At 36.9% G+C, this 15398-nt stretch overlaps 1 protein-coding gene across 1 annotated transcript in view; it reads right to left on the minus strand.

Annotated features, from left to right (window-relative positions):
• Window positions 1-15398, minus strand: part of LOC114054290 (carboxypeptidase A6-like) — a 328051-nt gene that overhangs the window by 92438 nt on the left and 220215 nt on the right. Inside the window, exon 3 of the mRNA XM_027877487.1 lies at window positions 11319-11443. Coding sequence (XP_027733288.1) covers window positions 11319-11443 — 125 coding nt within the window. The remainder of the gene's footprint in view (window positions 1-11318; window positions 11444-15398) is intronic.

Consider the following 15398-nt stretch of genomic DNA (forward strand, 5'->3'; position numbering starts at 1 on the left):
AATGACTGTAATTGCTTAGCGTAATAAACATAGTTAGTGTGATACAGGCAACTCAATCATTCATGCAATGGGGATTGGGATGTGCCAAGAGTACACAATCCAAAAATCTTTTATGCTATATTTGCCTTTGCAATGCATTGTGGCTTTTAAAAAATATTTATATCCCTCATTATGTTTCTCCTAGTCTAACATTAAAAAGAAATGTATGGAAGACAAAATAAGGGAAGCTAATGGAAGAAGAACACAAAAGACTGGCTTGGTTCAATCAGTCAATCAATCAATAAGCATTCATGATGTGTCTCCTATATATGTGCCCTGAAGATACAAAGGTAAAAAGAAAACTCTCTCTGCCCTTGAGGAGCTTCCATTCTACTGAAGGAAACAACATATAAGTCAACATAAAAATATATAAGCTATTATTTAAATGGGAGGAGAGAATTACTGGTAATAAGAGTCAGGAAAGGCTTCATATAGAAGGTAGCACTTGAAATGATTTCTGTTGGAAGATAGGGATTTTAAGAGGTAGAGATGAGGAGGGAAAGTTTTCTAGGTAGAAGGAATAGTGAAGACAGTTTTATAAGAATAGTGGTCAAGAGTACTAAAGTCCAAAATGATCTGAGGCTGGTGACAAATGCTGAGGTCAATTAAAAATATTTTTTGAGATCTTATCTCAAGGTAGAAGGGAACGCATTCTAGGAATATATGGGCAGTGTGTTTGAAGGTAGAGAGTTGGGCAATGGAATGTAGGTTAATTTGACTGGAATAGCAAATGTGTAAAGGAGAGTAATGTGAAAAATACTGGGAATATTGGAAATTCCAAAATTTGGGAGTACTCAGTATGAGTCATATAGTGGAAGGTTTTAAATGCCAGGTTGAAGATTTTAAAATTTTATCTTAGAGACAATCATGAACCACTGAAGATTTCTAAGTAGCAGGGAAAAATGGACAGGTCCATACTTTAAAAATATCTATCTGGCAGCTATATGGAAGCTGGATTAATATAGAGAGCTAATTCAATCAAGGAGACTAATAAGAAGAATTGCCTAGGGTCACAAAGCTACTAAATGGTGAAGCTGTGATTTAAATTCATGTCTCCTATCTCCAATTCCTTAATTCTTTCCACTACAACATGCTGTCTCTACGGTCAAAGAAGTGAACTCTCTGATTTTGGCTTAAAGAGTTTTCTCTTAAAGACTCTTAAACAGTCATTCTGAATCTAGTCAAATTTGGCTAAATTCTCACCTTAACATGTGAGAATTTTAATTCTTTGCTTCCCAATCTGTAAGTTTTTGCAAATAAAGAAAAGTTAGGGTAGTAAAATGTAAGGACGCAGATTCTGTAGGTGCCTGGTTCAAAGCGCAGGTAGTAAATTGTGAATGTGACATCTAAGGCTGGTAGTTTCAATCTAGTTTGGGAAAATGGTTTTTTTAAACCCTCAGAGAATTTACTGAAGTTTTGATAATATCGGTATCATATTCAAGGATAATTAACTTGTTCCTGTATCAGCTTATTTTGGGAGAATGTGAGCCAATTGGTTGATGTTTCTGGTGCAATGCAGCAGGTTAGGAAAAATATAGACTTCCTAGCCCACGGCTGTTTGTAAATGGGTCATATGCTTATAAACAGTTCCAATGGAATTCCTGAAGCCACAGTCAGAGAAGCTTCCCCAACTTACCATATTTCCTCCCCCTCTTTCATTCTTCTAAACACTTAACTAAAAATTCCCATCAGTTTATCAGAGTGTAAACTGCCCCAGAGTGTCCCATTAGTCTCCCCAAAGAAAAGTCGAAATGCCTAGGCTCTCAAGTATCCAGCTTTCAAAAGTTTGAAATTTTTTTCTCTTTTAAAAAATTGAGCTATGACTTAATATTACCATTATCTGCTGGGTATCATAGCCACAGGACTGAACTCAAATGGACCAGCTGCTCTGTTCTAAAATGTTTGTGCTTCAGGCCCTTGTTTGGTTTTCAGCTCTCAGTATGAGGGTTGCCTCTTTGATTTGCCAGTGCTTGGCCCTGGTGCAGTTTGTCTGCCTTCATGTAATGTTAGCCAAACAAATCTTTTACTCTTCAGAAGCAGGCCTTTGTACCAAAAATCACATGAAGCAAGCAATGTTTTGTCATTAACTATTTTTTTTTTACAATTAACTGATAATTTTGCATCTAATACAACAGTATCACAGATTCATAGAATTATTATAGATGGAATGGCCATCTGATTCAATCCATATCTGTAACATATAGTTAAGTTAGTATCTTGCTTCAATATCTTCAATATCTGACTCTACTTGAAGTAGTTATCTATCTCTACTTAAAGACTTCCAAAGAGGAAGAACCTACTTCTTGCGGCAGTACATGCCACTTTTGGACAGCTCTAATTATTAGGGGCAGCTATGTGGTGCAGTGGATAGAGCACCATGCTCAAAATTGGGAAGACTCCTCTTCCTGAGTTCAAATCTGGCCTCAGACACTTATTAGCTGTGCGATCCTGGACAAGTTGCTTAACCCTCAGAAGGCAATGACAAATCACTCCAGTATCTTTGTCAAGAAAATCCCAAATTGGGTCACAAAGAGTCAGACACAACTGAAAAACAACTGAACAAAACCAGAAAAAGTAATTAGGAAATTCTTCCTGATCTCAAGCCTAAAGCTACCTCTTTACCACTCCTAATCATTGCTGCTATTGTGACCTCCTGAGGCCAAACCAGTCTACTTCCTCTTCCATGGAAGTATTTGAGGACATTTATCATGACATCTCCCAGCCTTGTCACCAAGTCTTTTCTTTTCTAGGCCTAACATCCCCAGTGCCTTCATTTGAACTAATATGGTATAGACTCAAGGCGCTTCATCATCTTGGTTGAACTCTTTTGGGATCTCCCCACTTACAAATATGTTTTAAATTGAGATGCCCAGAACTTTATATCTGGTCTGACTAAACTAGGAATGGATAAATTAACATTATCTATGTTGTATTAGGTAAGATAAAGAAAGGGTAGAGTGTAGTCAGAGAGGAAGTAATAGATTGTGAAAGAATTGAGGGTGGAGAAAATGGAAATCACAATGAGGACAAGGAGCAAGGTAAGGGATTAGAAGACATAGGGTAAAATAAAGGAATTTCAGAACTTGTGAATATAAAAGTGGATCACTTGTGGGTGATGGCAAGATGAAGGGTATGATTATCTATGTGTATCTGAGGTATGGTGAAGGAGCAGGTCATGAGAGTTGAGTGGATTGAGGAACTAGGAAGTTAAGGTATTAGAGGAGCATCAGTATTTATGTTCAAGCCACTTAATATTAGGGGAGAAGTTGGGGTAGACAGACTATGAGCCAGGGACTGAACTAATCCAGCAAGGAGGGAGAATGTCCTGGGAGTTTGAAAGATAATGGTCTCATTGTATACAGTACAGCAATATTGTCAAGATAATCAACTGTGAAAGACTTAGCTACTCTGATCAATGATCCAAGATAATTCCAAAGGATTCATGGTGAAAAAAATGCTATCCACCTCCAGAGGCAACTGATGAACTCTGAGTGCAAATTGAAATATAATTTTATCACTTTATTTTCTTTCTTTTTTGTGACATGGCTGATATGGAAATGTTTTGCATGATTTCACATGTATAATTGATATATTACTTTCCTTCTGAAAAGGTTGGTAGGAAGGAGATAATTTGGAACTCAAAATTTAAAAAAAGAAGGTCCAAAATAAATTAATAATAAATATAAAAAAAAACAGAAAAAGGCAAATGTTTCTCCAAATTATGAAAAAAAGAAAGATAATGGCCATCAGTATCTGTAATGGGTGCTAAATTTGGATAATGTGAACCTCAAAGGAGATGAGTGATGGTAGTAGAGAGAGAATCTGGAGACGGCATTGGGGAAATGGGTTTGCACATTGCAAATCAGAGATTCAGAATCATTTAAATGGAGACAGTATAAAAGGATAGGAATATGGTAACTCTTAAAGAAATGAGTCCAGGCAGAATCAGTCATTGGAGAGAGGTCTGTTGATGGTGCTGTTTTTTGGGTGTTTTGTATCATTTCATTCTGTTGGACGATTCCCCTAATCCAGGGGTGGGGAAATGTGGCCTTCTAGGTCCTCGGGTGTGGCCTTTTGACTGAATCCAAACTTCACAGAACAAATCTCCTTAATAAAAGGATTTGTTCTGTAAAATTTGGACTCAGTCAAAAGGCCACACCCGAGGACCTAGAGGGCCACATGTGGCCTTGCAGCCACAGGTTCCCCACCCTTGCCGTAATCTATGAAATGAGAAGCAATTTCCCTCCCTCTTAAGTTAGTTAGATAAAAAGTGAATTTTAGGACTTTACTTACCTGTAACTTCCTCTTCTCTTACCTGTCTAATTCAACCAGGAAACTTTTGTGACAAGTATGGAAAATCTGTGTAACTCAAACAGGTTTGGGCAGATTTTGAGTAAGTTTTTGGCATTCTGAAGAACTGTTTGATTACTGTAGATTGGGTAACTAACAAACCTCAGTCATCCTGGAAGCTGGCTGGTGGGCAAATAGGCTAAGCGTTTTCTTAGGATTGCATATATGTGCCCAAAACTATCACATTAAAGAATACAAACTAAAAGAACAGATAATACTATTAAGCATTGTCTAGAAGAACAAACAATTCTACTTTAGCATGCACACTTTAAACTGTTGACAGGAAGATAATAGGAACTTGTTTAAGCCTGGGCAAATGTCTTATTCCTATTTTTGTGTAGGCAAGCTCTAAGTAACAAAAGATTCACATTTTTTTAAAGCACTCCAATATTTACAAAGCACTTTCCTCACAATCTTGTGAGTAGGTAGTATAAATATAATTATACCCACACACATATAATAATGTTTTACAGACCAGGAAGCTGAGGTGAAATGAAAACTAAGGTCACAACATGAGGAACTATAGGATCTAGAGCTTGAATCCAGACCTCCTAAGTCCCATATTTAACACCGCAACACATTATTATTCTGAGAGGTGACATGTCTATTTTCAAAATGAGCACTTGGTAAACAGAAAGACATATTAATAGATATAATTTCCATCTATTTCTTAAGGACCCTAAAAAACCAAATTTTGATAGCTATGACCTACTTCTCATTGATATAGCCAAGGAATTAGTAGAAGAATAAATACTAGATTGTAATACAGGCATTTTTTATCTGGATTCTATGAACTTAAAAACCTTTTTTTAAAAAATTGATTATTCCCCAATTGCCTGTAAAAACAATTTTTAACATTCCTTTTTAAAAATTTTTGAGTTCTCACTCTTCCACTCCCCCCATCAAGAAAGTAACTAATTTGTTATAGCTTATACATGTGCTGTTATGCAATACATATTTCCATATTAGACATATTGTGAAAGAAAACACAGACCAAAAAACCCCCCCAAAAACCCAAACCAAAAAATAAAGTGAAAAGTAGCATGTTTTGATCTGCATTCAGACTCCATTAGTTCTTTCTCTGGAGGTGGGTAGCATTTTTTTTTTTTTTTAAATTGTGAGTCCTTTGGAATTATCTTGAATCACTGTATTGTTGAGAATAGCTAAGTCATTCGTAATTGATCATTGTACAATATTGCTGTCCTGTATAAAATAGTGTTCTTATTCTGTTCACTTCACTTTGCATCAGTGCATGTAAATCTTTCCAAGTTTTCTGAAACCATCCTGCTTGTCATTTCTTATAGCACAATAGTATTATAGCACAATTGTACAGATCGTTGGCAAGCACAATCCTGCACTGCAACTTGTTTAGACATTCTCCAATTGATGGGTATCTCCTCAATGTTCAGTTCTCTGCCACCACTACAAGAGCTGCTATAAATATTTTTGTACAAATAAGTTCTTCCCCCTGCCCTCTGCTTTTTTTTTTTAATCTCTTTGGGATGCAGACCTAGTAGTGGTATTACTGGGTCAAAGGGTATGCACAGTTCTATAGCCCTTTGGGTATAGATCAGAGTTAACCCTCCAGAATGGTTGGATAAGTTCACAACTCCACCAGCAGTGCATTAGTGTCCCAATTTTCCCACATCCCTCCAACACTTATAATTTCCTTTTCTGTCATATTAGCTAATATGATACATATAAGGTGGTACCTCAGAGTTGTTTTAATTTGCATTTCTCTAATCAATAGTAATTTAGAGCATTTTTCATATGACTATAGATAGCTTTGATTTCTTCATCTGAAAAATGCCTGCTCATGTCTTTTGACCACTAATCAATTGGGGAATGATTTGTATTCTTATAAATTTGACTCAGTTTTCTATATATTGAGAAATGACATCTTTATCAGAGACTCTTGCTGCAAAATTTCCCTCCCAGCTTTCTGCTTTCCTTCTAATCTAGACTGCATTGGTTTTGTTTATGCAAAAATTTTAAAATTTAATGTTATCAAAATTATCCATTTTATATCTCGTAATGCTCCTTATCTCTTGTTTGGTCATAAATTCTTCCCTTACGCATAGATCTGACAGGTACTATTCTATGTGCCCCTAATTTGTCCATGACATCACCCTTTGTGTCTAAATCATATACCCATTTTGACCTTTTCTTGGTATACAGTGTGAGATATTGGTCTATACCTAGTTTCTGCCAAACTTTTCCAGTTTTCCCAGAGGTTTCTGTCAAATAATGAGTTCTTGTCTCAAAAGCTGGGATCTTTACAGTTATCAAACACAATGTTACTTTGGTCATTTACTAATGTGTATTGCATACCTAATTTATTCCACTGATCCACCACTCTATTTCTTAGCCAGTGTCAGATTATTTTGATGATTAATGCTTTATAATGCAGTTTGAGATCTGATATGGCTAGGCTACTTTTCTTCATTTTTTTTGTATTAATTCCCTTGATATTCTTGACCTTTTGGTCTTCCAGATGAAGTTTGCTGTTATTTTTCCTAGTTTTATAAAATAATTTTTTGGTATTTTCATTGGTATGATACTGAATAAATAAATTAAGCTAGGTAGAATTGTCATTTTTTATTATATTGGCTTGGCCTACCCATGAGTAATTAATATTTTTCCAGTTGTTTAGATCTAACTTTATTTGTAATTCTGTCCCTATAGTTCTTGGGTTTGTCTTGGCAGGTAGACTCCCAAGTATTTTATATTGTCTACAGTTCCTTAAATGGAATTTCTCTTTCTGTCTCTTGCTGCTGGACTTTCTTGGTAATATATAGAAATGTGATGATTTATGTGAGTTTATTTTATATCCTGCAACTTTGCTAAAGTTGCTAATTATTTCAACTAGTTTTTTAGTTGATTCTCTAGTATTTATGTATGCCATCATTTCATTTGCAAAGGAGTGATAGTTTCGTTTGCTCATTGCCTTTCTAATTCCTTCAATTATTTTCTTCTCTTATTGCTATAGCTAGTATTTATAGCACACTATTGAATAATAATAGTGACAATGGGCATCCTTGCTTTACCCTGATCTTATTGTGAAGGTATTGAGCCTATCCCCATTACAGATAATGCTTGATGATGGTTTTAGATAGATACTATATTTTTTATAATTACATTTCAATATAATTGGTTTCCTTTGTACATGTATTCATATATTTTGTTTTATGCTTTAAAAACAAAGTTCTGAGAAGGTGTCCATAAACTTCACCAGATTGCCAAGGGGTCTGAGCTAAAGGCTAAGAATTTTTGTTCTAGTGGAAAAGGAAGTTAGAATTGGAGACATTAAAACTTAGCCATCAGCGGTGGGATGCTAGGCAAGTCACAACTTCTCAAGACTCCACTTTTTTCATCTATAAAATAGAGTAGATGGGGCAATTGATCTCTAAGGTCCCTTCTACTTCCAACATTCTATGATTTTGGCAATGGAGCAGTGAAATGAAGGTTATGCTGGTCTAGTGAGAAGAGTACCGAATTTGGAGTGAGAAGACCTGAGTTTTTACCCTTAGATCTGTCACTTATTACCTATGTGACCACTTTATCTTTCTGGGCCTCTCCTCTGTAAAAAGTAAGGGAGTTGGGCAAGATAATCTCCAAGGTCCTTCCTAGCTCCAAATCCTATGATCAATTATGGATTTCCTTCTGCACTTTGGTGGCTACTGCCCCTAACTCAACTCTGTGCCCTTCTCCATCCCATGACCACACCAGTGATTCTCCTTTGTGCATTCCTCAATACTCACTGGCTTTCCCTATGACCCCAAGTCCTGATGGGAAAGTGAAGAAAGGAGGAAGGCCTATTAATTTAAAGTTACATAAAATGCTAATTTAATCCTGAAAATCAGTAAAAAAGAACCTTTTACAGCAGTAAAGTGAAATATCTCTCATCTCATATAGAGGTAGTACCTGCTGTCTGGGGTCTAGCCATATGGGGTCACATTAATTTGAGCCCAAGAAAATGAATATGGCTATTCGTGAAATACAGTTCTACAGATCACAGGATAATCCTACTTTTTGAAAATACCCAAGACAGAAATAACAGAAGTCTATTGAAATCATCTCCTGCTACTAAACCTGTAAGACTTAATTGACTTTTATGTGTTATTATCTTGGGACTTGCAAAATGAATAATTCTAAGTGATTTTAACTCCATAAGGAGAAAACTGTGATTTAAAAACACTTCTTAGTGTTTATTAGTTTTTTTTCCCAAACTCTGTTCTCTGGGATATAAAGTGAGATATTTTATGCTCCATCTGTTCTACCTGACCTATATTCACTTACAGGAAATCATCTCTTGTTACACAAACAGGTCTATTCTTTTATATTATGCTATAATTAATGAAGCATGCAAAACCTCTCAATTACAGCGTGCTGATAAGAGTAACAACCTTTCCCCTTCCTGCCAGGTAGACATATAATCACCACAGATCACCAGACCTGCAGCAGTAACCACAGTAACTAATAGCAACTATAACTTTATGTACTTGAGTGATTCCAGTTAGGCCTAGGAACTCAATTAACATGTCTTCCTGCAGATTGCACATCCTTGTTGCCTCTCTGTCATCTTCATTCTTTCACTTATTTTCCATCTTTCCCTCTCTACTGGCTCATTTCCTACTCCCTACAAATATCCCTATATTTCCTCTGTCTTGAAAAAACCTTAATTTGACCCTTCCATTCACACTAACTATTGTCCTATATCTCTTCCGCTTTTTTTTTTAGCTTCTATAGCTCTTCTGTCTTTTTTTTTTTTAGCTAAACTGTAGTTAAAAGGTGGTCTACAATAGGCGTCTCTGCTTTCCTCTCATTGTCTTCTTAACCCCTTAAAATCCAACTTCCAATCTTATCAGTCCACTGAAACTACTCTCTCTTTAAATTTACAAATGATCTCTAAATTGATAAATCCAGTGGTCTTTTCTCAATCCTCATTTATGTAACCTTTGACACTATTGACCACCCTTTCCTCTCTTTTCTCTAGGTTTTCAGGACACCCCTCTCTCCTGCTTTTCCTCTTACTTATCTGACCTCTTTCCCTTTTGCTGGATTTTCCTCCAGATCATGGCCTCTAACTGTAGGTGTCCCTCAGGATTCTGTTCTGAGTCCTCTTTTCTTCCACTTGGTGATTTCATCATCTCCCATGCATTTAATTTCCATCTCTAAGCTAATGTTTCTCAAATTGACTTTTCCTGCCCCAACCTCTCTGTTGAACTCTAATCTGGACTCTCCAACTGCCTTTCAGACATCTTAAGCTGGATATGCAGTAGACATCTTAAATTCAATTTATCCAAATGAGAACTCATTATCTTTACCCCTAAACCCTCCTTACTTCTTACTTTCCTTACTACTATAGAGGACAACACCATCCTCCCAGTCATTCAGGCTCGCATGTGAGGAGTCATCCTAGATCCCTACTATCCAAGCTATTGCTAAAGCCTGAAGATTTTGCCTTGTCTTGAATACCTCCCCCCTTCTCTTGTCTGATACTGCCATCACTCTAGTGCAAGCCCTCATCACCTCATGCCTTATTTTTGCAATAGCCTGTTCATGTGTCTGTCTGCCTGAAGTCTCTCCCCACTGCAATTCACCCTCCTTTCAGCTACTAAAGTGATTTTCCTAAAATGTAGGTTTGATCATGTCACACCCTCCACCTCCTCCTTCTCCCGTTACCCCTCAGTAAACTTCAGTGGCTTCTAGGAACAAATTCAAATGTTCTATATGCCACTCAAAGCTCTTCACAACCTAGCCCCTTCCTACCTTTCTGGTCTTCTTATACCTTATTCCTTGGCACATACTTTTTGATCCAGTGATATTGGTCTCCTGGCTGTTCCATGAACAAGACACTCCATTTATTGTCTCTGGGCATTTTTTCTGTCTGTCCCATGTGCCCAGAATGCTTTCCTTCCCTTGCTCTACCTACTGACATCACTAGCTTCCTTAAGTTGCTACTAACAACCCACCATCTGTAGGAAGCCTTCCCCAATTCTTCTAATTCTAGTGCCTTCTCTCTATTAAATATTTCCTATTTATCTTTGCTTTGCATATATTTGCTTGTATGTTGTCTCCCCTAAGAAATTATTAGCTCCTTGAGGGACTGTCTTTTGCTTCTTTTTATATCTCTGGTGCTTAGCATGGTGCCTGGCACATACTAGAAACTTAATAAATGTGTATTGATTGATTGATCATATGCTTATAAAATCTGAGTCTATAAATAAAAAATTATACAATTATCATTATTATCATCATCATTATAACAGATTTTTTATAGGGCTTTAAGGTTTATAAGCACTTTACATAGATTATTTTCTTTGATCTTTACAACAACCCTGAGGTAGGTTCTATTATTATTCCCATTTTACAGAAGAAATAACTGAGACTCAAGGAGATCATGTGACTTGCCCAAGGTCATATAAATAGTAAGTGTCAGGGACAGTATTTGAACTTATGTCCTCTAACTACAGAGACAATGACAATTGTATCTTACTGCCTCCTGTCTTAAGTGACTAGTCCAGGATAACACAGTTAGTAAATATTTGAGGTGGAAGGAAAGAAAAAAGCAAATAGGTATTTACTAAATACTTACTATGTGCCAAGTACTGTGCTAAGTAAATTACAATACCCATAACAACCCTGCGAGTTAGATATTATTACTATCCCCATTTTATAGTTGAGGAAAATAAGACAGACAGATTAAGTCCAACAGCTAGCAAGTATCTGAGGCTGGATTTGAACTTCCTGATTCTAGCTCTATCCACTGTACCACCTAGTTACACAGGTGGGATTCAAACCCAGATTTTCCTGACTTCAAGTCAAATGTCCTATCCACTGCCCTACACAGATTCAAACAGATTCAGGTCAGCATTAGATGGTAGATCCCACCAAAAGTTTTCATAGAAAGGAAAAAGGAAGCTTACGTGTACTGGATGTTGGCTTGCTGTAAGAAGGCTAACAGGATTTGAGAGCCATTTTGGGGAATATGGACATCTGTAACAGTTCCTTCCGAGACATAGGAGATGCTGCTGGGCTGCCATAGGTCCACCTGTAGTGCAGGAACTAACCTGTAATTCATATTCAATGTAGGTGGGGAAAAATCCATGTCATAATGTCAAACATGTATCTTGTTTATATATCATAATAAATAAAACATTGAATTTAGACATTGTCCTTGGATCTGAGGCTAAAGCCCATTTTTTTTTAATCTTAAGAAATTTCAGCCAGTGAGACATTTCAACTACTGAATCTTTCTCTAATTGTTTAAGAGGCTCCAAATTATGTCATGTTATATTACAGCAGGTAGGTGGCTCAGCAGATAGAACGCTGGCCTGAGGTCAGGAAAAATTCATCCTCCTCAGTTCAAATCTGGTCTCAGATAACTGTGTGACCTAGGGAAATCACTTAACCCAGTTTGCCTCAGTTTCCTCATTCATAAAATGAGTTGGAGAAGGAAATGGCAAACCACTTCAGTATCTTTGCCAAGAAAACCCCAAATGGGGTCATGGAGAGTTGGCCGTGACTGAACAACAACAAGAAATTATGTTATCTCCATAAAATAGTTAATCATAGCATGATAATATCTTTAAGATTGGGATTCTGAGGCCACATGATAAATGTTAAGAAAAATAGTTTTTTTTTTTTGTAATAACAGGAGATGACCTGAAAATGTTTCTTTAACTTAAAATGATGGGAAATAATAACCCTCTTTATTTTGCAAAGAGTTCATTCCTTAGGTCATGCTCAGTCTAAGTAAAATTGTGAAGCAAACAAATCTTTCTTTCCTTTTCCCTCTCTAGCTGCCTGGCCAGATTCCCAAAGTGGATCTTGATCTCTGCTAAAATATAAGTTAATAGGACTTTAGGTGTTATACCTCTTCTAGCGATATTTCTATTTTTAGGATACTTTTGAAGACTGAAAACCCTTTTAGTTTGACTTTTTTTGGAGGCAATTGGGGTTAAGTGACTTGCCCAGGGTCACACAGCTAGTAAGTGTCTGAGGTCAGATTTGAACTCAGGTCCTTTTGACTCCAGAGCTGGTACTCTATCCACTAGGCACCACCTAGCTGCCCCCTGAAAACCCTTTTTAGATCCAAGGAAATTAATCTTTACCAATGACATTTCAGTTTGATGAGGGAAATATTATGGGCAGAAATATCCTTTCTCTAATTAAAGTTGCACAATATTTAACTGCCTATGTGAAGTCAATGAATTGATCCATTCAAATTGTTAATCTAACCATAATAGAAAATCATAGAATTGTAGGCCTGGAAGAAATTTTTGCAAAGTGATTTGGTGCATCTAATAGTTTCGGACAGAAATGCATCTAAGATTGAGTCTATCTTAGTCTATTATAGCTATAGTGATTACAGTTATTGTTTTTATTATTATCTCATTTTTGAACATTCCTAAAGGAGGAAATCTCATAATACTCCTATGTGTTTATCTTTATACATAAAAATTTTCAGAAAAATTTTCCAAACATATACAGTGTTTCAAGTCTTTTGTGATCATATCATGATTCCATGGTTTTTCTTGTTCTTCTCATCACTGGAAAAAAATCGATTTCTGGCATATGATAATTGAATGCTAATATTAAATTCTACCTCAGATTTTTTTTATCTTTGAGTGAAGTAATCTCAATCCATTTCATCTTTCCTTTCATATCCATTTCCCTAACCCTTTGATTATTTTAGTGACTCTTCTCTAAATTTATTTCACTGATTTTTTTCTCTTATAAATACATGGATTGTTTTCAATAATGGGCAATGGGTTCTAGAAAATAGTGGTTACGATCATACCTAAATTCAAATGGAAAGAAGAAAGATGGTGCTATAGTTGGTGAAAAGCTCTTAGTCCTCAGAGTAAGATGAACCTACGAATAGAGAACTGAGTCTATTGATTCACTTGATAAATATTTATTAAGAACTTGAAACATGCATGACTAGAACCAAGGGAGATATGAAACTAAGTGAGACACCATTCCTAACTCAAGGGATTTATGATCTGGTATATCATCAAGTTCTTTCTAATCCTTATGATAGAAGCTTATTAAACATATAAAGCATGTGTAATATGACCCTGGAGAAGGTTGTCTGCTGGTTGGGATAAGGCAGGGGTGGGGAACCTTCAGCTTCGAGATCATATGTGGCCTTCTAGGTCCTTGGGTGTGGCCTCTTGACTGAGTCCAAGTTTTACAGAACAAATCTTTTTACTAAGAGGATTTGCTTTGTGAAGTTTGGATTCAGTCAAAAGGCCGCACTTGAGGACCTAAATGGCTACATATGGCCTCAAGGCACCCCTGGGCTAAAGGCTTCTTGTGTTTCCCTGCAGTAATTGCCCCAAAGAGATCTTTGGCCTGGCCTTAAGACATGAGGGTCTAATTCTGAATGACAAGATAACTCCTTCCAGGTTAAAGGACAATGGGGAGGTATAAAGAAGAAGCCACTTGAGCTAGAGAAGGGATGCCAGGGTAAAGCTGGAGACAAGAGCTTTCAAGAGCCAGAGAGATGGGAAATAGTAGAGAATGATATCTGCCATTAGGAAGGGGCATTGTGATTTAGGACTGAGGCATGTCAGATAGATCTTTTGCTGCTGAAAATTCCATTTGGTCTTCAGATGAAGTTTGGAAATTCTTCCCCCTCCCCCGCCAACTTTTCCTTTGTTTTTTGAGTTCATGCCTTTTTGAGTCTAATGCCTCCCCTTCTACTCTACTTTCTGTTAAAAGTATACTCTGCCTCTTAAGGTGGCTAAACTATGTGTGTATTTTGAGAATGCGAGGCAGAAATTTAGAGGTGCTTCCTCGGGAAAAGGATAGAGACTTAAAACTATAGTATTTTGCCAGAACTTGATCTTAGGTTGGGGGCTCAGAGCTATAGAAGAGAGTTGTTGATTTATTTTTTTTTACAACTTTCCCAGGCAGAAAAAAATATACTGGGCAGCCCTAGGCAATGAGTCATCAGTATTGGTGACTGTGACTAGCTGGGCTGCTAATGTGGTGGGGTCACTGAAGTATTCTTTCACATTTTTTTCCCCCTGAAGTCCATTTTGAAAGGAAATTCATTTCGATAGAAGGGGAAGAGCTCAGAAAGTAGCTGGAGGTGGGTGGAAAAGGGAAGTTATGTCTCAACCCACAAAATAGAGGAGATGAATTAAGGGTGACTAACAGCCTTAACTAACTGCTTTTCGTTTATAGGAAAATAGCCCAGAAAAAAATCCATCCTAAAATATGATTTGGAAATGGCTTTCCGGTGAGATCTTGGCACCTTTCTAATAAAATTTTAGATGGTACATTCTCAGGAAGGAGCCATTCTACAATGGAATCAATGAAAAAATAACCTCAAGAATTATAACATGTTTTGTAAAAGCGTGCTGAAATGCAGAGAGAAGATAAATGCTAAGTACGAGAGAAAGGGCGGCAGTTTTTAGGTAACAAAAGTAAAAGAAGGTTGGTGCATAAACATTTGTCAGTGTTTTTCCAACACTATTTTGAAGAGATTGTGCTCTGACAGAGAGACATGAGTATTCTGGTCTGTTGGGCAGATATATGAAGACATGTACACACGGGGAGAAAGGTAAGCTACTAGGCTATCACAGACTGATGAAACTATCCTTTGAGGATACATAACTCCCCTCTTTTTTCCCTCTAAAATCCCATGCTTACTGAGCAGTATTCTAGTTACTGAGTAGACTTGGCAGGTGCTTTGATAAGGGATACCCTGTTCAGCTATCAAGAGTATCTATTCTAGGCTTTTGTAGCAGATAGTTTTCAGAGTAAATTGACGTACTGACAGAATTACAGAATCTCAGAATTGGAAATGAACTCAGCTTAACTACTCAGTCTCTGCTTGAGACCTCGCAACAGGAAAACCACTGCCTCTGAAGATAGCCCTTCACATTTTGGAATAGTGGTAATTACTAGGAGTTATTTGCATAAAGTCTAAAGCTGCCTTATTCAACTTTCACCCATTGTTTTTGATTCTATCTCATGGGGCCAGATGGAAC

The sequence above is a fragment of the Vombatus ursinus genome, unplaced genomic scaffold (assembly GCF_900497805.2).
Source record: "Vombatus ursinus unplaced genomic scaffold, bare-nosed wombat genome assembly UNPS02014812.1, whole genome shotgun sequence".
Taxonomy (NCBI): domain Eukaryota; kingdom Metazoa; phylum Chordata; class Mammalia; order Diprotodontia; family Vombatidae; genus Vombatus; species Vombatus ursinus.